General features: G+C 44.1%; 1 protein-coding gene and 1 pseudogene across 1 annotated transcript; both read left to right on the forward strand.

Annotated features, from left to right (window-relative positions):
* Window positions 1-2,143: 2,143 nt before the first annotated feature.
* Window positions 2,144-3,012, forward strand: PRR9 (proline rich 9). Its single transcript, XM_007464366.1, has 2 exons — window positions 2,144-2,177; window positions 2,642-3,012. The coding sequence occupies exon 2, from the start codon at window positions 2,662-2,664 to the stop codon at window positions 3,010-3,012; it is 351 nt and encodes a 116-aa protein (XP_007464428.1). The 5' UTR covers window positions 2,144-2,177; window positions 2,642-2,661.
* A 20,020-nt stretch (window positions 3,013-23,032) lies between these two features.
* On the forward strand, window positions 23,033-23,530 carry LOC103090947 (N-alpha-acetyltransferase 50 pseudogene; annotated as a pseudogene).
* The last annotated feature ends 357 nt before the right edge of the window (window positions 23,531-23,887 follow it).

A 23,887-nucleotide genomic window follows, 5' to 3' on the forward strand; every position in this document is an offset into this window, starting at 1 on the left:
TGTAGTATAGTCTGAAGTCAGGCAGCCTGATTCCTCCAGCTCCATTTTTTGTTCTCAAGATTGCTTTGGCTATTCGGGGTCTTTTGTGTTTCCATACAAATTGTGAAATTTTTTGTTCTAGTTCTGTGAAAAATGCCAGTGGTAGTTTGATAGGGATTGCATTGAATCTATAGATTGCTTTGGGAAGTAGAGTCATTTTCACAATGTTGATTCTTCCAATCCAAGAACATGGTATATCTCTCCATCTGTTTGTATCATCTTTAATTTCTTTCATCAGTGTCTTATAATTTTCTGCATACAGGTCTTTTGTCTCCTTAGGTAGGTTTATTCCTAGATATTTTATTCTTTTTGTTGCAATGGTAAATGGGAGTGTTTTCTTGATTTCACTTTCAGATTTTTCATCATTAGTATATAGGAATGCCAGAGATTTCTGTGCATTAATTTTGTATCCTGCTACTTTACCAAATTCATTGATTAGCTCTAGTAGTTTTCTGGTAGCATCTTTAGGATTCTCTATGTATAGTATCATGTCATCTGCAAACAGTGACAGCTTTACTTCTTCTTTTCCGATTTGCATTCCTTTTATTTCCTTTTCTTCTCTGATTGCTATGGCTAAAACTTCCAAAACTATGTTGAATAAGAGTGGTGAGAGTGGGCATCCTTGTCTTGTTCCTGATCTTAGTGGAAATGGTTTCAGTTTTTCACCATTGAGGACGATGTTGGCTTTGGGTTTGTCATATATGGCCTTTATTATGCTGATGAAAGTTCCCTCTATGCCTACTTTCTGCAGGGTTTTTATCACAAATGTGTGTTGAATTTTGTCGAAAGCTTTATCTGCATCTATTGAGATGATCATATGTTTCTTCTCCTTCGATTTGTTAATATGGTGTATCACGTTGATTGATTTGCATATATTGAAGAATCCTTGCATTCCTGGAATAAACCCCACTTGATCATGGTGTATGATCCTTTTAATGTGCTGTTGGATTCTGTTTGCTTGTCTTTTGTTGAGGATTTTTGCATCTATGTTCATCAGTGATATTGGCCTGTAGTTTTCTTTCTTTGTGACATTCTTGTCTGGTTTTGGTGTCAGGGTGATGGTGGCCTCGTAGAATGAGTTTGGGAGTGTCCCTCCCTCTGCTATATTTTGGAAGAGTTTGAGAAGGATAGGTGTTAGCTCTTCTCTAAATGTGTGGTAGAATTCTCCTGTGAAGTCATCTGGTCCTGGGCTTTTGTTTGTTGGAAGATTTTTAATCACAGTTTCAATTTCAGTGTTTGTGATTGGTCTGTTCATATTTTCTATTTCTTCCTGATTCAGTCTTGGCAGGTTGTGTATTTCTAAGAATTTGTCCATTTCTTCCAGGTTTTCCATCTTCTCCTGGCTTTTATCGACCTGAGTTCTAAATAAGGTTTTTCCAGAAGGCAAGGAGACAGATTAACCGTGTTCCGTCCTGTTTTTTTGGTCACTTTGAAAACTCTGAATAACTCCACTCTTAGAAGTGTCATACATCAAGGTTGAGAAGGTGAAGATTATCTGCCTTCTCCCTCCTTTCTCTTCCCCTCCAGACTACTTTACAACCCAAGAGTAACAAATGACTCCAATTTCTCTCAAGACCTCCATTCAGGAAAATCACTCTCTCCAGGATGCTGTAGGTCCTTTGTTTGCTTGGGTCCTATGAGTGAGATTTTGAAGAAGTATCCAGTGGAAATGCCTGAAAATGGCCATATGAGCCCTTGACCCAGACAGACCCCAAGTTTTAGGCATAAATTCTCCCCATAGGTGAAGACAAGATGAGCAAGGTGGATCTTATCTATCACCGCGTCCTGAGCCAATTTGGGTAGACAAGGAACCCAGTCCTAGTTTTGAGACAGAAATAATGTTTTATGAATGTTCTTTTGTGGCTGTCTTTGAGAATAGATATCTGACAGAAGCCCCTCCCTGCTGAGGTCTGGTGAGGACCCAGAGGTCAAAATGGAGGCTGATTAACAGGCATCCCAAGCAGTGACTCAAACCATGGGCAATTTCAGAGGAAGTTTGTTATGGTGACTCCACAATTAAGATCTCAGCCCACGTGGCCAGTCTATCTTGCAGGAGGCTGGACAAAGCACTATATAAAAGTCCCTTCCAGGCTAGCCTCCTCCATCCACATCCTTTGTTGAGGCTTGCTGAAGATCAGGTAAGTGGGGACGTCTGTTTCTTCTCTCTCCCTTTCTGCTCTGTCTCGGGGAAGCTACTATTCTCTTCCTCTACTGGACTGTAGTTTCTACTGATTTTTGAAGTTGTTTGCCATTTCTTGGGCTTCTCAAACCATTCTGTGTATTCTACCTAGTCTCCTGCATCTAATTTTCAAAAAGATTAGTCAAATAGGAGAGAAGGAAAAGACCCATGGAAGGATTGGGTTTAGGAGTTTGGGCCTATAGATATTGACAAAAGCTTTGAGAATATCCCCACCTAGGAGACGGGTGTCAGAGAGAGCTGACGTAGGGATAGAAAAGAGAAAGGAATAAAAATGAGCAGAGAAATGAGTTCTTAGTGTTAATAATCATTCGCTCCCCGTTCCCCTCTAACAATCCTTCATCTTGCCAATTCCCAGCCTGTTACTGTTAATGCAAATAATTTCAAAGCTTGTGTTTGTTTCAGGTCCTGCAAATCACCCTAGGATGTCCTTTAATAAGCAGCAGTGCAAACAGCCATGTGTGCCTCATCCATGTCTTCAAAAGACCCAAGGGCATTGCCAGGCAAAGGCTGAGGAAGTGTGCCTCCCCCCATGCCAGCACCCTTGCCAAAAGAAGTGCCCAGTGCAAGCTCAAGAGGTGCGTCTTCCTCAGTGCCAGGAGTTAAACCAAGAAAACTTCTTACAGCAAGGCCAAGACCCATGCCTACCTCTATGTCAAGACCAAAGCCCACCTCAGTGTGTGGAGACATGCCAGGAGATATCTCAGACAAAACATGTGGAGGTTTGCCCACAGAAAGTCCAGGAGAAGTGCTTACCCCCTGGCAAGGGAAAGTAGCCACTCATAATGCCATTTGGGGGTCAAGAAGATGATCCCAGCCCAACTCCAACCCCTGTCATGGTGACCTTCTCCTATGGGTACGTCTATGTGCACCCTGCTCTTGCCTCCTGGCTTCTTCAGTATTCCAGGACTTGGTCTGTGTCTCTGAAGACAGTTCTTTCTGTGTTTCCTCAACCTCTGTGAATAAATGTTGTTGTCAACAATCTATTAGAATGTCTCTGCTGTAGGAATATGATGTGGTTATCAGGGGCGACCAAAGAAGCCTAGTTCAGCTCCTTTGGGGCAAAAACTCACCCAGCCCTGGGCGTGTAACAGCCAAGGATGCCTCCATCCTTCTTTCAGAGTGTCAACCTCTCACTTGAGCCTCAAAACTAACTGAATTTTGGTGGTCTTTGTGTGGATCACCACCACCATGGATGTGGAGAAGTTGGTGATGTTGCAAAAATCAAAAACTGGGTAATTTTGTCTCTGCATCCCCAAAAAAGAACAGAAAATGATTAGATGTTGGAATGTAGGTTGTGCTTTAAAAAAGGAAACTAAATGAAATGTAAATGATTGATTCCAAACAGCCAATAAGGAAAGATGAGATGAAATGTTTGGGGTCCTGATGGTTGATCTTTTTGCTTCATTGCTGACCTGCTTTAGGCCCTTTATTTACACCATGTATACTCTTTAGTGATGTGATTTGTGACTGTGTGGTGCAGGCTGGTCTGTTCTCCAGCTTCTTTGCTTTCTTCTCCCTGGTGAGGGTAAAATGCAGAATAAAGCTGATCCTAAAACTGATGCCTGACTTGATGTGTGCTTACTCCTCCCCACAAACCAACCACCTGCTGTGCTTGTGATGACTGTTTTTTCCTTTTTTGATAATCTGGAATAGGAATAAAAAACAGCCCTCCAGGGCTTCCCTGGTGGCACAGTGGTTAACAATCCACCTGCCAATGCAGGTGACATGGGTTCAAGCCCTGGTCCCGGAAGATCCCACATGCCGCAGAGCAACTAAGCCCACGTGTCACAACTACTAAGCCTGCGCTCCAGAGCCCTTGAGCCACAACTCTTGAAACCCGGGTGCCTAGAGGCCATGCTGTGCAACAAGAGAAGCTACCACAATGAGAAGCCCACACACCGGAACAAAGAGTAGCCCCGCTCACCGCAAATAGAGAAAGCCCATGCACAGCAGCGAAGACCCATTGCAGCCAAAAAATAATTAATTAATTAATTAACTAATTGTTTTTTTAAAAAAAAAGAAACAGCCCTCTAAGGTACTTAGAACAGCCATGCTCAAAGAAGCCTCCTAAGGGGCACCTGGACCATCCCACCCCCATCCACAATATATCATAGGCTCACCTATGCCCACATTTTACACATGGGAAAATCCACCTGGGGCTGGGGCCTCAAAACTTCAGGTCCAGAATTCTTTCCACTACAGCATCTTTCCTCTCTGATCCTTGTTTTCCAGACAAAAGGGCTAAAATGGGTAGGAGGGAAGTTACTTGGAAGAGCCATGATACCCACAAGCATAGCATCCCTGTCAGAAGGAAGACCTAGTTGTGCCTCTGAGATGAACACAAACTCTGCCCTACCATCTGGCCAGATTTCAGAAAAGTCAGGCATCCTGGGTCACCTCCCTGCACCCTGTCACTGCCCAGTTGTGGAGGATAAACAAGGCTGTGGGCTCTGAGGTTGCATGAAAGGGCCGAGTAGACTCCAGACTTACAGGAGAGAACCAATGGCGGTTTCTCAGCTGTGCCCTGAGGTCTGACCTGGGTCCTGAGGCTTGAGTCAAGGGCCAGCCTCCTGAGGGGTAAAGAGGTTCCTCCTTCATCCCCTGGGTCCCCGTTTCTTCTCAGCCTGTATGGCTGTGCCCCCATGGATGGCCAGGACAGCCTCTCCCTGAAGGGGAGCCCAAGGTCTCAGCTGTTTGGCTGAACTGAGGTCTTTCCAGCACTGGGACCGCCCCAGTGTCTCAATCTTGGAGATTTTCTAAGGCAAGAAAGAGCTGGAAGATGAGTTGGGGGAGATTTCAAGTGGCAACATGGAGCCCTCAGGCACTCACTGAGTCTGCACGTGGCAAGTGCCAGGCCCTGAGGTCTACACACATTCTCTAAGGGAATCCTGACAGTAGCCTCAGGGGGTGTATATTGCCCCTTTGTTAAGGAACTGGTCTGGCCTCACAAAGCTAGGAAGTAGTGAGGTCAAGATTCTAACCAGAGTTTCTCTTGACTCCACAACAGACTCTTATTTGCATGAGGAAAGTGCCCATGGCACACAGATGAAGTTTCTAGAAACTGTCATCTTCTCATTCATTCATTCATGAACCTAGAAAGCACTCACTGATCACCTACCAGGTGCCAGGTGCTGAAGATCCAAGCAGGCAGTATCCCTGTGCAGAGCTAGAGAGCTGTCTTTCCACAGGCCACACATGCCAAAGGACACTTTCCAAAACCTCCTGCACATATCAAGTCCCTGAACATCTCCAGGACTCTGAATCAGTTCTCTTGCCTGCTTGGAACAAGTTTTCTCTTCCATTTTCCAATTTTGGAATAAGCCAGCTGCTCCCCAGGGCCCCAGCCTGCAAAGAGACTCCAGAGAGCCTTCCCAGCAGGGAAGCTTCTGACTGGGCTGAGGATGTTCTGGGACATTTCTCCAGCCTGGCTCAAGCCCAAGGAATGTCTTTGATCTCTGGCATTAAAAGTGTGCACATATTGGAGTCCAAGATCAGACACTCAGATGCTGAGCGGAAGCACGGGGCAGACAAGCAGGAAGAGTCCAGCCATATCCAAGAGAGGATAACCCACTGATTACAGGGGAGGCCTCAAAAGATGGAGGGAGACAAACCTGCAGATTGCAGATAGGGGAGCAGACGTCAGGGAGCCAGCAGGGCTTCATCAAGCTCTGTCATAGGAACCACCGCACCGTGCTCATGCTCACAGAACTCTGACCCAGCCCTTCCTGCGCTGCTGCTGCTGCTGGGGCTGGGGCCCTAGTGACACAGACCTGGGCCATGGGGACAGCCAGGACCAAGCCCACAGCACCTAGACTCCCTCAGCTGTTTGCATCTGAGCTGAAGCCTTTCAGAAGCGGGGTGGGGTGGGGGGTGGCATGTTACCAGGGAGAGTCCCAGATGCTAGGAGTCCTTGTTGACAATTGTTAAAGAAAACCACAAACAGATGCCATAGTTTTCATATATCCCTCCACCAAACACCCACAGCCACATAACCAAAACTAAAACTGTCCTGATTCCCCCAAAATGTTGGCTTCTGACCATAAGCAAACTTAAGCTTTCCTCATGTCAGCATGATTTCATATCTTCCCAGCCAATCAGCTACAAAAGAGTAATTTTGTGTAGCACCGTTAGCCAAAACGGGTTGCAGGTTTCTAGTGGTCAATCACGGTAGAGATCAATGTACTTCCTCACTTTCAAAACAGAGCTCTAGGGACTTCCTTCGTGGTCCAGTGGTTAAGACTTTGCTCCCCAGTGCAGTGGGTGTGGGTTTGATCCCTGGTCAGGGAGCTAAAATCCCATATGTTTCAGGGCCAAACAACCAAAACATAAAACAGAAGCAATATTGTAACAAATTCAATAAAGACTCTAAAAATGGTCCACATCAAAAAAAGAAAGAAAGAAAAGAAACCAAGCTACGACCCTCTTTTTCTCAGCTTCTTGCCACTTTCTGCTAGAAGTCTTCCAGTTCTGCAAACTGTCCTTTTGTTCGTACCATAAACTTTTAAATTTTCTCTAACTTGATTTGACTTCAACTTTTGACCCAGTTAACTCAATATGTGGGACCCATGGGCTCTGTGTGCCAAGAGAAGAAGATGCAAACTGACAAGAGCATAAAGGAGGGTGGTGGGATTCATCCACTCCTTCGGTAGCTGTTTGTGGAGAACCGGTCTACACAGGCCCCGTGCCAGGCTCCAGAACCGCTCTACACAGGCCCCGTGCCAGGCTCCAGAGGCCCCCGGGGGAGGGAGATGCGTGATGGAACCGTGGCCTGAGGACTTTCACTGTAGCAACTATTGAAATCTATTTAGTCTAGAGAAGAAATTGGCAGAAGGAGCAGGATAGCCGTGCTCAAGTATTTTAAGTGCTTTTGTGAGGGAGGAAATGGATTTCTGTGAGTTTGCAAAGGATGGAGTTGGAAGAGAAATAGGCAGAAATTACAAATTTGGGTTCAGTTTAAGAAAATTCATATGATGAGATCTGTTTGCTGGTGACAGGAGCTGCTTTTGGACTTGTCATGCTTCTACAAACTGGAGGTGTACAACTAGGGGGTGATGATACCAGTGTGACAGCTAAGCTTCCCTCCACTTGTCTAGCACTGAGACTCACCTCACTCACCTAATTCTCTTGGGCAGAGTTGGGACTGGGACCAGAGGAGCGTAGTGGGACAGGGAGATTCAGAAGACCTGACCCTGAGGTCAGGAGACAGAGGAAATTACTCTGACCTCTAATATACTCCCCAGAGGCCCTTCTGGGATCCAAACTCCTGGAGACCAGCAGAGAGTGGACCACAGCTTGAGGCTAAAGGAAAGGAGGAGGACAGTAAGTGATGGGAAGTGGCTCCCCCAAATTTAGGACTTTTCTAAATATGTGTTTTGGGCCAAACACTTCAGCCCTGAGTGGCACCTTACAGTAATTCCTCACTAACTTCCAAATCCAATCTTCTCAGCCAGGGTTTAGCACATCTCTTTCCCCTTTATTCCTTACTACCTCACCTTCTGGACCTCCCTTCTCTCCTGAGCCAGTGTGGTCTGTCTGTTCCACGCTCATGTGTACCTGACAACCATCGTAGCCTCCTTACCACCTGCACCTGCCCCTTTCCAACCCAGGATCCTCCTCCTGCTTGTGTCTGTCAACCCATGTGTTTCAAACTCACTTCCTCCAGGAAACCTTCCATGATGTCAGGCCCACTTCCTAAGTGTAGAGGGAGACCCCTGCAGCACTTCAGCCTGGGCACCATGTACCCACACTGGTCCCTAGGGGTCTGTGGTCCCTTACAGCTGCCTTGTGTGTGCGTGGCCTGTGTCTCCTGTCAGCACGAGAGCCCCAGATGATGGCCCATGGGCCTGGCTGTGCTCTTTGGCTGTCTGCATAGAACCAACCACATTAAGTTTTAGACACTCTCGGAGTCAGCCAACCAGCATGTCCTCTGAGGCAGAGATGAAGGAGGCTTCTTTTATTGTTAGGGTGACCAAAATCATCCTGGCTGGCCTGGAACTGAAGGGGTTCCCAGGATGCCGGACTTTGGTGTTAACATTGGGATAGTCCCCCACGAACCAAGACGATATGATCACCCTAACCAGGTACCTGCATGTATAAGACACGTTGCTTGATGATACGGGAATACAGAGGGAGAGCAGATGAGACTCTCCACACTGGAGAAATTTGCAGCCCAAGGTTGGAATAGGAAGACCTCTCTGGAAAACTGCAAGCCCAGAAGCCTTAGTGCCTGCGGCCTGGCCCCCCTCCCTAGCCCCATTCTGCGTGTGTGTGTGTGTGTGTGTGTGTGTGTGTGTGTGTTGGCTGGAGGACATTAGATCAACTGGCAGGTGTCCAGATCACCCCTGTATAAGCACGAACTGGCAGGTCCTGGCTTAGAGAGGTAGTATAGTGTGGGATAACCCCAAGTCTCCATCCCTACTACCATCATTAGCCCCAGGACATCTCAGCCAATGGGCACCAGGTCAGGACTCACCGACTCCTGCTCTCTCTTCTCTCCCACAGACACTGGTCTCACACCCGGAAATGGCTAGAAGAAGAGGCAGGTGGGCTGGCAGAGCTATCTAACCTGAAGGCCCCCATCTCTCCTCCTCTCCAGCCGTCTCAACCACTGGCCGGCCTTTAAAAGCCCTGGGGACCCCTTTTCTCTTCCCAACAGCACCACCTACTGGCCATGGAAGCGCTCGGCCTGAGTCAGAGATGGCTGCACACACTGGGGCCCAGCCAAAGCCAGGTGCTTGCAAAGGCAAGAGCACAGAGATGTAGCATCTAACAGAGTGGGAGGAAAGCTAAATGTGCAAGACAGAGTTAAATAATGTACGGGGTGGGGACAACGTGCATGGGGGTTCAGGACGTAAGCTCAGGGATCCGACTGCCGGGATTCAAATCTGGACCCCACCATTTCTTTCCTTTAAAGAAAATCTGAGAGCCTTGTATGGGCCAGCACTGTTCCAAGCACTGAAGATACAGTGGTGAATTAGATACATAAAAATCTGCCTCCCAGAGCTTAGATGAATTCAGGAAGACAGATGAAAAACAACTAAGCAAATGCATAAATAAGAAAACGTAGAGAATAAAACAAGGTAAGGAGACAGTGTCTGGTGAGGAAATCTGTTTAGTCGGGTAGTCTGGAAAAGCCTATCTTAGCACATGAGGTCTGAGTCGAAAAGTGAATGACCTGAAGGGTCTGGCCATGTGGAGGCTGGGAGCAGATGCAGCTCTCTCTGTGCTAACACAGAGAGAGATGTATCTGCAAGGGAGCTGGGCAGGTCAGCAGCCTCTGAAGTCTCCTCCTGGACACTGCCCTTGAAGGCGGACACTGACCAACTTTTACTCTATCCAAATGAATGTGAGCAGAAGGGCGAGGTCTCTTGTCACGTGAGCCATGAGTGAGAAATGGAGGAGTTTCATACAAAGATGGCAAGACTTAGAGGGCACACGACAGCTGTCTTCAGGCCTTTCCAATGTGATCCCAGAGGAAAGAGCATGGGTCCATGAGTTCAGGGTACAGAAAGGCAGATTTCTGTTCATATCAGGAATTAAATGGCCCAACAATGAAAAAGATTTCACATGCAGTAGTGAGTTCACCATCACTGAAAGTATGCAAGAGACCAATGACTACCCAAGAAGGTTAGAGGAAGTTTGGACTCTATATTTTATTAGTCCTTTAAGTCTCACTTAGTCTTGCACTTAAATTCCTAACAGGTTGCTCTGAATGTAGTGAAAACAGCCTTTGCCAGCCAGTCACTGAAAAGACATCTTCCCCAGGACCCCAGGACCAGGAACACACCAGATCAGGACAGAAAACTGAGTGCTGGATGCAGAACAAGTTTCTCACACCCAGGGCCAACCCTGCAGAAAGGAGAAGGGGAAGTCTTCATGTCCCCTCTCTATTTGTGCGCACTCCCTTCCCCCTGGTCTCAGCACCAGAAGACAGGGACTTCTTCCCGCACAGCAGTCTGAGAAAAAAGTAGTCCAGGCTATTAGAGAAAATATCCCACTCTTCCCAAGTCTTGAAACTCTTTACCGTGCACTACCTTTTAATACAAATATTTGCGCATGACCAATGAGCACATGATAAAAGCATGTTCACCTCATTATTCATCAGAGAAGTACAAATTAAAACCTCAACAGCACACCCACTGGAAGAGCTAAAATTAAAAAGACAGAATGTGCAGTGTTGGAGAGGTTGCGGGAGTGCAAATTTGTGCAGCCACTTTGGAAAACTCTTTGGCAGCAATTACTGAAGCTGAATATCAGGAAAGCCAATGACGGAGGAACTCTTCTCCTAGGCATATACCCGGCAAGTGGTCACTAAAAGTCAGATATTAGAATGTTCATTCAAGTATTATTCATAATAGCCAGATATCAGAAACTACACAAATGCCCATCAATGAATAAACTAATTGTGGTACAGTCACATAATGTGATAGCGTATGGTGATGCGTACGAATGATGTACGGCTACACACATCAACATAGATGATTCTCACAAGTAAAAATTAAGTGAGGGAGAAAGGAAACACACACAAAGTATTATGATGAGCCACATGAAATTGCCTTTATGAAGATCAAAAACTGTTGAATATTGACAATTTCATATGGCTCAACATAAAGCATGCTGTATGGTTCCATTTATATCATTTACATAATGTGCAAAAACTAGCAAAGTGAATCTGTGTTGTAGAGATCAGGATAGCTGTTACAGGAATTGGGGGTGGATGGTAATAAATGGAAGGGAGCAGAAGGGAGACCGTGGTAATATCACTGGTAATATTCTGTTTCTTGATTTGGCAGCTGCTTACCTTGGTGTGTTCAGTTTGTGAAAATTCATTGAGCGGTGCACTCATGATATTTACACTTTTCTAGATACTTTAATGAAAGCATACTTTAATGAAAAGTTTAAAGTTTTATTTGAGCTTGTCATATAATACATATATGTTATTTATAAGCAATCAATATGCACCATCATCTTAACATCATATAAGTTAGAAAACAAACGTAAAATGTAGATGATTTTAAAGGATGAGACAAATATAGGGAAAAGTTCAAATATTTTTTCATGGTCCCAGTGGATGATTTTACACAGCCTTGGTAGACAAGCACTCCACCTGGAAATTTTTTTATAATGGAGCCCTGGGTTACTTATTAGCTGCATGACCTTGGGCAAATCTCCCAGCCCCAGTTTCTATATCTGTAAAATTGAAATGGCAATCACTCACCCACACTTCTCCTAGATGGCTATTCTCAGGATCAAATGAGATATTTGTGAAAGCACCTTGTAACTGGTAAAATACGAGGGGTTATTAAGATTATTACTGTAATACTGTGATTTATAATAAAAAATATAATTTTGGTCTTCATCCTCATTTCTGGCTCAGAGCTCTTAAAACCCTTGGAATTTCCTAAGAAAACCATAGAGCTGTCTTTTGTTATATTAATGAGGTGACTTTGGGGCCCTACCTAAGGATGGGGGCCGGTTATCAACCAAGTGATTGGAGGGTTGAAACTTTCAGTTCACCCCCTGACCTCTGGGGAGGGGAGAAGGCCTAAAGCTTGAACCAATCACCAATGGCCAATGTTTTAATCAATCCTGCCTATACAATGACATCTCCATAAAAAACCCAAAAGGACTAGGTTCAGGGAACTTCCAGGTTTGGTGAACACATGGAGATTAGGGGAGAGTGGCACTCCCCATGAGGACATGGAAGCTCTAGGCCCTTTACCCATACCTTGCCCTATGCATCTCTGGATCTGTCCATCGGGCTGTTCCTGAGTTACATCCTTTCATAATAAACTGGTAATCTAGTGAGTAAAATGTTTCTTTGAATTCTGAGAGCTGCTCTAGCAAATTAATGGAACCCAAAGAGGGAGTTGCACAGGGAAACTGATTTCTCTAGCCAGTCCCTCAGAAGCACAGGTAACAATCTGGACTAGTGACTGGCATTTGCAGTTGGGGGTGGGGGTGGGCAAAGGGGAAGGTGCAATCTTGTACAACTGAGCTCTTAACCTGTGGAATCTGACGTCATCTCCAGGTAGATAGTGTCAGAATTGAGTTGAATTATTAGGACACCCAGCTGGTGTCTGGAAATTGCTTGTTAGTGTGGGAGAACCCCCCACACACACACATTGGAATTGGGTCCCGGAATCAACCTTTAATTACAATTAGCATAGAGTCGCTATTAGCATAAATTTCCATGCTAATGAAGGGGGCCAGTCCTACAATAAATAGCTTTGAATTTTGTTAGAAGTAGCTCAAGATTTCAGGAAGAGCATTCCCCATCACTAGAATTGCAAAACTACCTGCCAGGAATGTTGGAGTCATTCCTGTACCAGGTAGAGAGTAGAGTAATAATAATAATAATAATAATGGCAAATACTCTGTGACAGATATTTTCTAAGCGCTTCATGTATATTAACCATTATAATCCTTATAACAACCAAAAGAAGTAGGTCGACTTTTTTTTAGTTTATTTTCTTGAAGTATAGTTTACATTGTTTTACAATGTTGTGTTAATTTCTGCTGTACAGCAAAGTGATTCAGTTACACACATGTATACATTCTTTTTCTTTTATTCTTTTCCATTATGGTTTATCACAAGATATTGAATATAGTTCCCTGTGCTATACAGTAGGACCTGGTAGTTCATCAGTTCTATATATAATAGCAGTAGGCCATCTTATTATCATTATTTTATAGACAAGAAACTGAGGTTCAAAGAAGTGAAGTAAGTTAGCGTCTCACAGATAATAACTAAGAAAGTTGAGTTTTAAATCCAGGCTGTCTGGCTCCAGAGTCTGCATTATACTTAAAATAGATGTTCTCCATAATATCTTCCAAAGTTAATGGTAACATGCATAATATCTTCCCATTCAGTAAAACTCAATATGATATCAAATAAACTTCTTTCATTAATCTATTATTCAACGATTTTTTTTTTTTTCGGTACGCGGGCCTCTCACTGTTGTGGCCTCTCCCGTTGCAGAGCACAGGCTCCGGACGCGCAGGCCCAGCGGCCATGGCTCACGGGCCCAGCCACTCCGCGGCATGTGGGATCTTCCCAGACCGGGGCACGAACCCATGTCCCCTGCATCGTCAGGCAGACTCTCAACTACTGTGCCACCAGGGAAGCCCCTCAACGATTATTTTTGAACACAAATTACATGTCAGGCATTATACTGAGTATTGGGTCTGCAAGACACTGATGAGTCTCAGACCCCTACCAATAGGTTATCTTGGCTCAGGGACCTTGTGGCCAGGGTGAGTGCATGTATGTATCCTTGTTAATATGAATGACCACATATCCCACCAGACCTCAAGCTGTATAAATGATGTTAAGGTTTTATTCAAAGTGCAATGGGAAGACCCCAAAGGGTTTTAAGCAGAGAAGAAACATTTGATTTGATTCAAGGCCTTAAAAGATGACTCCATCTGGCCAGGACCTTCAAGATGGTGGAGGAGTAAATCCTGGAGATCACCTTCTTCCCCACAAATACATCAAAAATACATCTACATGTGGAAAAACTCCTACTGAACACCTACTGAATGCTGCAGAAGACCTCACAATTCCCAAAAAGCAAGAAACTCCCCACATACCTGGATAGGGCAAAAGAAAAAAGAAAAACACAGATAAAAGAATAGGGACAGGACATGCACCTCTGGGAGGGAGCTGTGAAGGAGGAAAAGTTTCCACACACTAGGAAGCCCCTTCACTGGCGGAGACCAGGGGTGGTCAGGGGGGGAAGCTTCAGAGCCACAGAGGAGAGTGCAGCAACAGGGGTGCAGAGAGCAAAGCGGAGAGATTCCCACACAGAGGATTGGTGCCGACCAGCACTCACCAGCCTGAGATGCTTGTCTGCTCACCCGCCAGGGCGGGTAGGGCTGGGAGCTGAGGCTTGGTCGTAGGAGGTCAGATTCCAGGGAGAGGACTGGGGGTGGCTATGTGAACACAGCCTGCAGGATGCTAGTGTGCCAAAGCTAGCTGGCAGGGAGTCCAGGAAAAAGTCTGGAACTGCCTAAAGACAAGAGACCATTGTTTCGGGGTTCACAAGGAGAGGGGATTCAGAGCATTGCCTAAATGAGCTTCAGAGATGGGTGTGAGCTGCAACTCTCAGTGCAGACACCAGAAACAGGCATGAAAAACTAAGGCTGCTGCTGCAGCCACCAAGAATCCTGTGTGCAAGCACAGGTCACTACCCACACATCCCCTCCTGGGAAACTGTGCAGCCCACTACAGCCAGGGTCCCGTGATTCAGGGACAACTTCCCTGGCAGAACACACGGTGTGCCCACAGGCTGTTGCAATGTCTCGCTGGCTTCTGCCACTGCAGGCTCACCTGCATTCGGTACCCCTCTCTTTCCCCAGCCTGAGTGAGCCACAGCCCCCTAATCAGCAGCTCCTTTAACCCTCTCCTGTCTGGGCGAAGAACAGATGTAAGAGAGTGAGCTACATGCAGAGGTGGGACCAAATCCAAAACTGAACCCCAAGAGCTGTGCAAACAAAGAAGAGAAAGGGAAATTTCTCCATGTAGCCTCAGGAGCAGTGGATTAAATCTCCACAACCAACTTGATGTACCCTGCATCTGTGAAATACCTGAAGAGACAACGAATCATCCCAAAATTGAGGCGGTGGACTTTGGGAGCAACTGTAGACTTGGGGTTTGCTGTATGTGATTGACTAGTATCTTATTTATATGGTTATCTTACTTTAGTTTTTAGCACTTGTTATCATGGTGGATTTGTTTATTGGTTTGGTTGCTCTCTTCTTTTTTTTCTTACTTTTTTATTTCAATAATATATTTTTTTAATTTTTTATTTTAATAACTTTATATTTCTTTCTTTCTTTTCTGCCTTTTCTTCTGAGTCATGTGACTGACAGGGTCTTGGTGCTCCACAGCCAGGTGTCAGGCCTGAGCCTCTGAGGTGGGAAAGCCGAGTTCAGGACATTGGACCACCAGCGACCTCCTGGCCCCACATAATATCAATTGGTCAGAGCTCTCCCAGAGATCTCCGTCTCAACGTTAAAACCCAGCTCCAATCAACACCCAGCAAGCTCCAGTGATGGACACACCATGTCAAACAACTAGCAAGACAGGAACACAACCCCACCCATTAGCAGAGAGGATGCCTAAAATCATAATAAGATGAGAGACACCCCAAAACACACCACCAGATGCAGTCCTACCCACCAAAAGACAAGATCCAGTCTCATCCACCAGAACACAGGCACCAGTCCCCTCCACCAGGAAGCCTACACAACCCACTGAACCAACATTACCCACTGGGGGAGACACAAAAAACAATGGGAACTACAAACCTGCAGCCTGCAAAAAGGCAACACCAAACACAGTAAATTAAGCAAAATGAGAAGACAGAAAAATACATAGCAGATGAAGGAGCGAGGTAAAAACCCACCAGACCAAAAAAATGAAGAGGAAATAGGCAGTCTACCTGAAAAGGAATTCAGAGTAATGATAGTAAAGATGATCAAAATCTTGGAAATAGAAGGGAGAAAATACAAGAAACTTTTAACAAGGACCTAGAAGAACTAAAGAGCAAGCAAACAATGATGAACAGCACAATAAATGAAATTAAAAATTCTCAGGAAGGAATCATTAACAGAATAACTGAGGCAGAAGAACAGAAAAGTGACCTAGAAGATAAAATAGTGGAAATAACTACCACAGACCACAATAAAGAAAAAAAACTGAAAAGAATTGAGGACAGTCTCAGAGACTTCTGAGACCACATTAAACGCACCAACATTCAAATTATAGGGGTCTCAGAAGAGGAAGAGAAAAAGAAAGAGACTGAGAAAATATTTCAAAGGATTATGCTTGAAAACTTCCCTAATATGGGAAAGGAAATAGTCAATCAAGTCCAGGAAGCATAGAGAGTCACACACATGAAAATTCCAAGAAGAAACACGCCAAGACACATATTTACCAAACTATCAAAAATTAAACAAACAAAAAATATTAAAAGCAGCAAGCGAAAAACAACATATAACAAGCAAGGAAATCCCCATAAGATTAACAGCTGATCTTTCAACAGAAACTCTGCAAGCCAGAAAGGAGTGGCAGGACATATTTAAAGTGATGAAAGGGAAAAACCTACAATCTACTCAGCAAGGATCTCATTCAGATTCAATGGAGAAAATAAGGCCTTTACAGACAAGCAAAAGCTAAAAGAATTCATCACCACCAAACCAGCTCTACAACAAATGCTAAAGGAACATCTCTAGGCAAGAAACACAAGAGACAGAAAAGACCTACAATAACAATCCCAAAACAATTAATAAAATAGGAATAGGAATATACATATCAATAATTATCTTAAATGTAAATGGATTAAATGCTCCAACCAAAAGACATAGACTGGCTGAATGGATACAAAAACAAGACCCATATATATGCTGTCTACAAGAGACACACTTCAGACCTAGGGACACATACAGGGTGAAAGTGAGGGGATGGAAAATGTTATTCCTTGCAAATGGAAATCAAAAGAAAGCTGGAGTAGCAATTCTCATATCAGATAAAATAGACTTTAAAATAAAGACTATTACAAGAGACAAAGAAGGACACTACATAATGATCAAGGGATCAATCCAAGAAGAAGATATAACAATTGTAATTATCGATGCACCCAACATAGGAGCACCTCAATACATAAGGCAAATGCTAACAGCCATTAAGGAGAAATCGATGGTAACACAATCAGAGTAGGGGACTTTAACACCCCACTTTCATGAATGGACAGATCAACCAAAATGCAAATAAATAAGGAAACACAACCTTTAAATGATACATTAAACATGATGGACTTAACTGCTATTTATAGGACATTCCATCCAAAAACAACAGAATACACTTTTTTCTTAAGTGTTCATGGAACATTCTTCAGGATAGATCATACCTTGGGTCACAAATCAAGCCTTGTTAAATTAAAGAAAATTGAAATTGTATCAAGTATCTTTTCCGACAACAATGCTATAAGACTAGATATCAATTACAAGAAAAAAAACTAAAATATACAAACACATGGAGGCTAAACAATACACTACTAAATAACCAAGAGATCACTGAAGAAATCAAAGTGGAAATTAAAAAGTGCCTAGAAACAAATGACAATGAAAACACGATGACCCAAAACCTATGAGATGCAGCAAAAGCAGTTGTAAGAGGGAAGTTTATAGCAATACAATCCTACCTCAAGGAACAAGAAACAGCTCAAATAAACAATCTAACCTTGCACCTAAAGGAACTAGAGAAAGAAGAACAAACAAAACCCAAAGTTAGCAGTAGGAAAGAAATCATAAAGATCAGAGCAGAAATAAATAAAATAAAAACAAAGAAAACAATAGCAAAGATCAATAAAACTAAAAGCTGGTTCTTTGAGAAGATAAACAAAATTGATAAACCATTAGCCAGACTCATCATGAAAAAAAGGGAGAAGACTCAAATAAACAGAATTACAAATGAAAAAGGAGAAGTAACAACTGACACTGAAGAACTACAAAAAATCATGAAAGATCACTGAAAGCAATATATGCCAATAAAGTGGAAAACCTGGAAGAAATGGACAAATTCTTAGAAAAGCACAAACTTCCGAGACTGAACCAGGAAGAAATAGAAAATATAAACAGACCAATCACAAGCACTGAAATTGAAACTGTGATTAAATATCTTCCAACAAACGAAAGCTCAGAACCAGGTGGATTCACAGGTGAATTCTATCAAACTTTTAGAGAAGAGCTAACACCTACCCTTATCAAACTCTTCCAAAATATAGCAGAGGAAGGAACACTCCCAAACTCATTCTATGAGGCCACCATCACCCTGATTCCAAAATCAGACAAAGATGTCACAAAAAAAAGACAACTACAGGCCAATATCACTGATGAACAAACATGCAAAAATCCTCAACAAAATACTAGCAAACAGAATACAAGAGCACATTAAAAGGATCATACACCATGATCAAGTGGGGTTTATCCCAGGAATGCAAGGATTCTTCAGTACACAGAAATCAATCAATGTGAGAAACCATATTAACAAATTGAAGGAGAAAAACCATATGATCATCTCAATAGATGCATAAAAAGCTTTTGGCAAAATTCAACACACATTTAAGATAAAAACCTTCCAGAAAGTAGGCATAGAGGGTACTTACCTCAACATAATAAGCGCCATATATGACAAACCCACAGACAACATCATTCTCAATGGTGCAACACTGAAACCATTTCCACTAAGATCAAGAACAAGACAAGGTTGCCCATTCTCACCACTATTATTCAACATAGATTTGGAAGTTTTAGCCATAGCAATCAGAGAAGAAAAAGAAATAAAAGGAATCCAAATCAGAAAAGAAGAAGTAAAACTGTCACTGTTTGCAGATGACATGATAATATACATAGAGAATCCTAAAGAAGCTACCAGAAAACTACTAGAGCTAATCAATGAATTTGGTAAAGTAGCAGGATACAAAATTAATGCACAGAAATCTCTTGCATTCCTATACACTAATGATGAAAAATCTGAAAGAGAAATTAAGGAAACACTCCCATTTACCATTGCATCAAAAAGAATAAAATACTTAGGAATAAACCTACCTAAGGAGACAAAAGACCTGTATGCAGAAAACTATAAAACACTGATGAAAGAAATTAACGATGATACAAACAGATGGAGAGATTTACCACGTTCTTGGATTGGAAGAATCAATATTGTGAAAATGACTACACTACCCAAAGCAATCTACAGATTCAATGCAATCCCTATCAAACTGCCACTGGCATTTTTCACAGAAGTAGAACAAAAAATTGCACAATTTGTATGTAACACAAAAGACCCCGAATAGCTAAAGCAATCTTGAGAAAGATAAATGGAGCTGAAGGAATCAGGCTCACTGACTTCAGACTATACTACCAAGCTACAGTAATCAAGACAGTATGGTATTGGCACAAAAACAGAAATAGAGATCAATGGAACAGGATAGAAAGCCCAGAGATAAACCCACACACATATGGTCACCTTATCTTTGATAAAGGAGACAAGAATATACAGTGGAGAAAAGATAGCCTCTTCAATAAGTGATGCTGGGCAAACTAGACAGCTACATGTAAAAGAATGAAATTAAAACACTCCCTAACACCATACACAAAAATAAGTTCAAAATGAATTAAGACCTAAATGTAAGGCCAGACACTGTAAAACTCTTAGTGGAAAACATAGGCAGAACACTCTATGACATAAATCACAGCAAGATCCTTTTTGACCCACCTCCTAGAGAAATGGAAATAAAAGCAAAATTAAACAAATGGGACCTAATGAAACTTCAAAGCTTTTGCACAGCAAAGGAAACCATGAACAAGGTGAAAAGACAACCTTCAGAATGGGAGAAAATATTTGCAAAAGAAGTGACGGGCATAGAATTAATCTCCAAAATACACAAGCAGCTCATGTAGCTCAATATCAAAAAAACAAACAACCCAATCCAAATATGGGCAGAAGACCTATATGGACATTTCTCCAAAGAAGACATACAGATTGCCAACAAACACATGAAAGGATGCTCAAGATCACTAATCATTAGAGAAATGCAAATCAAAACTACAATGAGGTATCACCTCACACCAGTCAGAATGGCCATCATCAAAAAATCTACAGACAGGGTCTTCCCTGGTGGCGCAGTGGTTGAGAGTTGCCTGCCGATGCAGGGGGCACGGGTTCGTGCCCCGGTCCGGGAGGATCCCACGTGCCGTGGAGCGGCTGGGCCCGTGAGCCATGGCCGCTGGACCTGCGCGTCCAGAGCCTGTGTGCCGCAGTGGGAGAGGCCACAACAGTGAGAGGCCCGCATACCGCAAAAAAAAAAAAAAATCTACAGACAATAAATGTTGGAGAGGGTGTGGAGAAAAGGGAACCCTCTTGCATTGTTGGTGGGAATGTAAATTGATACAGCCACTATGGAAAACAGTATGGAGGTTCCTTAAAAAACTAAAAATAGAACTACCATACGACCCAGCAATCGCACTACTGGGCATATACCTTGAGAAAACCATAATTCGAAAAGAGTCATGTACCACAATGTTCATGACAGCTCAATTTACAATAGTCCGGAGATGGAAGCATCCTAAGTGCCCATCGATGGATGAATGGATAAAGAAGATGTGGCAGATATATACAATGGAATATTACTCAGCCATAAAAAGAAATGAAACTGAGTTATTTGTAGTGAGGTGTATGGACTTAGAGTCTGTCATACAGAGTGAAGTCAGAAGGAGAAAAACAAATACCATATGCTAACACATATATATGGAATCTAATTTTTTTTAAATGGTTCTGAACAACCTAGGAGCAGGACAGGAATAAAGACGCAGATGTAGAGAATGAACTTGAGGACACGGGGAGTGGGAAGGGTACGCTGGGACAAAGTGAGAGAGTGGCATGGACTTACATATACTACCAATTATAAAATAGATAGCTAGTGGGAAGCAGCTGCATAGCACAGGGAGATCAGCTCCGTGCTTTGTGACCACCTAGAGGGGTGGGATAGGAAGGGTGGGAAGGAGACACAAGAGGGAGGATATATGGGGATATATGTATAAGTATAGCTGATTCATTTTGTTATACAGCAGCAACTAACACAACAATGTAAACAATTGTACTCCAATAAAGATGTTTAAAAAAAAAAAAGATGACACTATCTGAAAAGTTGATAAAGGATGGATGACAGAGCAAGCATGAAAGGCCCTGTTACTGTTATTACAGGTAAAGATGATAGATGGCAGCAGTGGAGATAGAAGAGGATGCATTTGAGAAATGCTTGGTAGGAAATTTTAACAGGTGGATTCTATGTGTGGAGTAAAGGAGAGAAAAAAAATAGAGAAACACTCCCATGTTTCAGGCTTGGTGGATGGTGGAGCCTTACAGAGAGATAAAAACTAATAGATAATTGGATATTTAAGTCTGGAGCTCAGAGATGTTTCAGCCAGAAATACACATTTGAGAGTCATCATCACATAGAAGGTAATGTGGGAATAAAGTTGTGGGAATAGCTGCGATCACCCAAGGAGAAGAGAAGCAGCCCCACAGAGCAGGGGACACTTCAGGGTCTCAAGGTTGGCAGTGGAGGAGAGGAGCTGGTCAGCCAGCTGATCAGGAGCATCCAGGGAAGGAAGGCGAGGTCTGGAGAGACTGGAGGAGAGAGGAGCCCAAGAAAGCAAGGAGAATCAGTTGGGTCAAACAACACTAATAGGTCAGGAAACACGGAGGTCACTGGTGCCTTGACAAGAGTAGTCTGGGTGATGGCACAGGAGCCAAAATAGAATAGGGGAAGGGACTGAGAAACAAAGGGTGGTTCGGAGTCAGGGATGGTCTTAGTGGACTGTTTTTCAAGATGTTTGGCTGTGAACATGAACAGAGAAATGGGGTGATAGCTGGAGGGAAACAAGGAGCCAAGGAAACTTTTGATGTTTCTTTTTTCTTAGGATAAAGGACACTAAGAAATGATCTGGTGGAGAGGGGAAGATTGAAGATAGAAAAGGAAGGAGAAACTGAGGACTGAAGGGCTTAAAAAACAGGCCTGGCAGCCGCACTGTTAAGTCTCAGCTCACATGCTTATTCTTTAGAAAGGTCATTCATGGCCTCCCAAGCACATACACACATGCACCCTCATCATCACCATCACCATCATCATCATCATCATCATTCTCTTTTCTATGTATTGAGTTCATTTTCTTCTTAGCTCTTGTCTGAAAAAATATTATTTTTTGCATGTTTATTATCTGACTTTTCCCACTAGAATATGAGCTCCAAGAGTGCATGAATTTCTCCATCTTTTCCACGATTCTATCCCTACCATCAGAGCAGTGGCTGGTCCACAGCGTGTATTAATAAACGTGTGTGAATGGAAGGACCCGCGTGGAGGGACAGTTCTTTAGGAGGAGGAGGGGCACCTGCTCAGCTTTGACAGGAGGGAGGATGAGGAAGACAGGCGCAAAGGCAGGCAGGCTGGTTGCTTTGGTGGAGGGGAGACAAGAAAGCTCTCAGCTGAAGGCTTCTATTTGCTTAAGCGCAAATTGAGGTCCAAAGTCCTGGGCTGGGGGTAGGGGCAGGGAGTGTAGGAGTTGAGGAGAGAGAACGGATGAAAGACTCATCCAGCACAGCGTGGCGGCGGGTCTGGCTGGCGACTGCTGCGGCGGCGGGCTAGAGGCGAGTGTCCCGTGTGCACGTGTGGAGAAGCGGCGGCAGCAGCGCGGCGGCGGGAAGCACCCCGGCCCCCTCTGGAGACGCAGGGCCGCGCTAGGCTCTCGCGGCCTCCGTCACCCGCTCAGCTCCCTGCCCTAGGCGAGGAACCCGGCTTGCGGGGTGGAGCTGCCCGAGCTCGGGACGCGGAGAGCTCAGGGCGGCGACGACAACGGCGTTGATATCGGTGGTAACAACGGCCTCAGCAGGCGGGGAAGATGAAAGGGAGCCGGATCGGTGAAAGGTCACAGCGCGGCGGCGGGTCTGGCTGGCGGCTGCGGTGGCGGAGGGCGGGAGGCGAGTGCCCCGTGTGCACGTGTGGAGAAGCGGCGGCGCCAGCGCGGCGGCGGGAGGCACCCCCGCCCCCTCTGGAGACGCAGGGCCGCGCTAGGCTCTCGCGGCCTCCGTCACCCGCTCAGCTCCCTGCCCTAGGCGAGGAACCCGGCTTGCGGGGTGGAGCTGCCCGAGCTCGGGACGCGGAGAGCTCAGGGCGGCGACGACAACGGCGTTGATATCGGTGGTAACAACGGCCTCAGCAGGCGGGGAAGATGAAAGGGAGCCGGATCGAGCTGAGAGATGTGACACCACATGATATTGAACAGTTGAAGAGATTAAACCAGGTCATCTTTCCAGTCAGCTCCAATGACAAGTTCTATAAAAATGCGCTGGAGGTTGGCGAGCTAGCAAAACTTGCCTATTTCAATGGTATTGCAGTAGGTGCAGTATGCTGGAGGGTGGATCATTGAAGGGACTTTACATCGTGACACTAAGGTGTCTGGCACCATACTGAAGGCTAGGAATAGGAACTAAAATGTTAAATCATGTCTTAAACATCTGTGAGAAAGATGGCACTTTTGACAACATCTATCTACATGTCCAGATCAGCAATGAGTCTGCAATTGACTTCTACAGAAAGTTTGGCTTTGAGATTATTGAGACAAAGAAGAACTACTGTAAGAGGATAGAGCCCGCTGATGCTCACATGCTGCAGAAAAACCTCAGTCCCTTCTGGCCAGAACACAGATGTGCAAAAGACAGACAACTGAACAAATTACAGATGAACTTTCTTGCACTTGCTTGTCGCCAAATAAAAGAGAGGCCCATTGATTTCCACCCCCTCCTTTCTTTTAAAGCTTTCCCCCTTCCTTTTCTTGTGTTTCCTCCTTTCAAAACTTCCTTCCCTTTCCTCTAAAAGTTTTAAACTTTTAAGGACTTATTAATCATGTTTGGATTGTTTTAGTTTTCTTATTTTTGTGAGGTGGTTTGATTGTAGGAAGGAGAAGGTATAGATCTGTTTAGTTTCACAGTTAAGATATATGGTCCCAAAAAACTTGAGTGTCAATTTCAATTTTTTTTTCATGTCCTGCTTTCGCATTGAAGGGCAGGGTCTACAAAATATTGTA

The sequence above is a fragment of the Lipotes vexillifer genome, unplaced genomic scaffold (genome assembly GCF_000442215.2).
Source record: "Lipotes vexillifer unplaced genomic scaffold, Lipotes_vexillifer_v1.1 scaffold854, whole genome shotgun sequence".
Classification (NCBI taxonomy): Eukaryota; Metazoa; Chordata; class Mammalia; order Artiodactyla; family Lipotidae; genus Lipotes; species Lipotes vexillifer.

Coding starts and splice junctions, on each gene's coding strand:
- PRR9 (XM_007464366.1), top strand. CDS start 2,662: ATGTCCTTTAATAAGCAGCAGTGCAAACAGCCATGTGTGCCTCATCCA.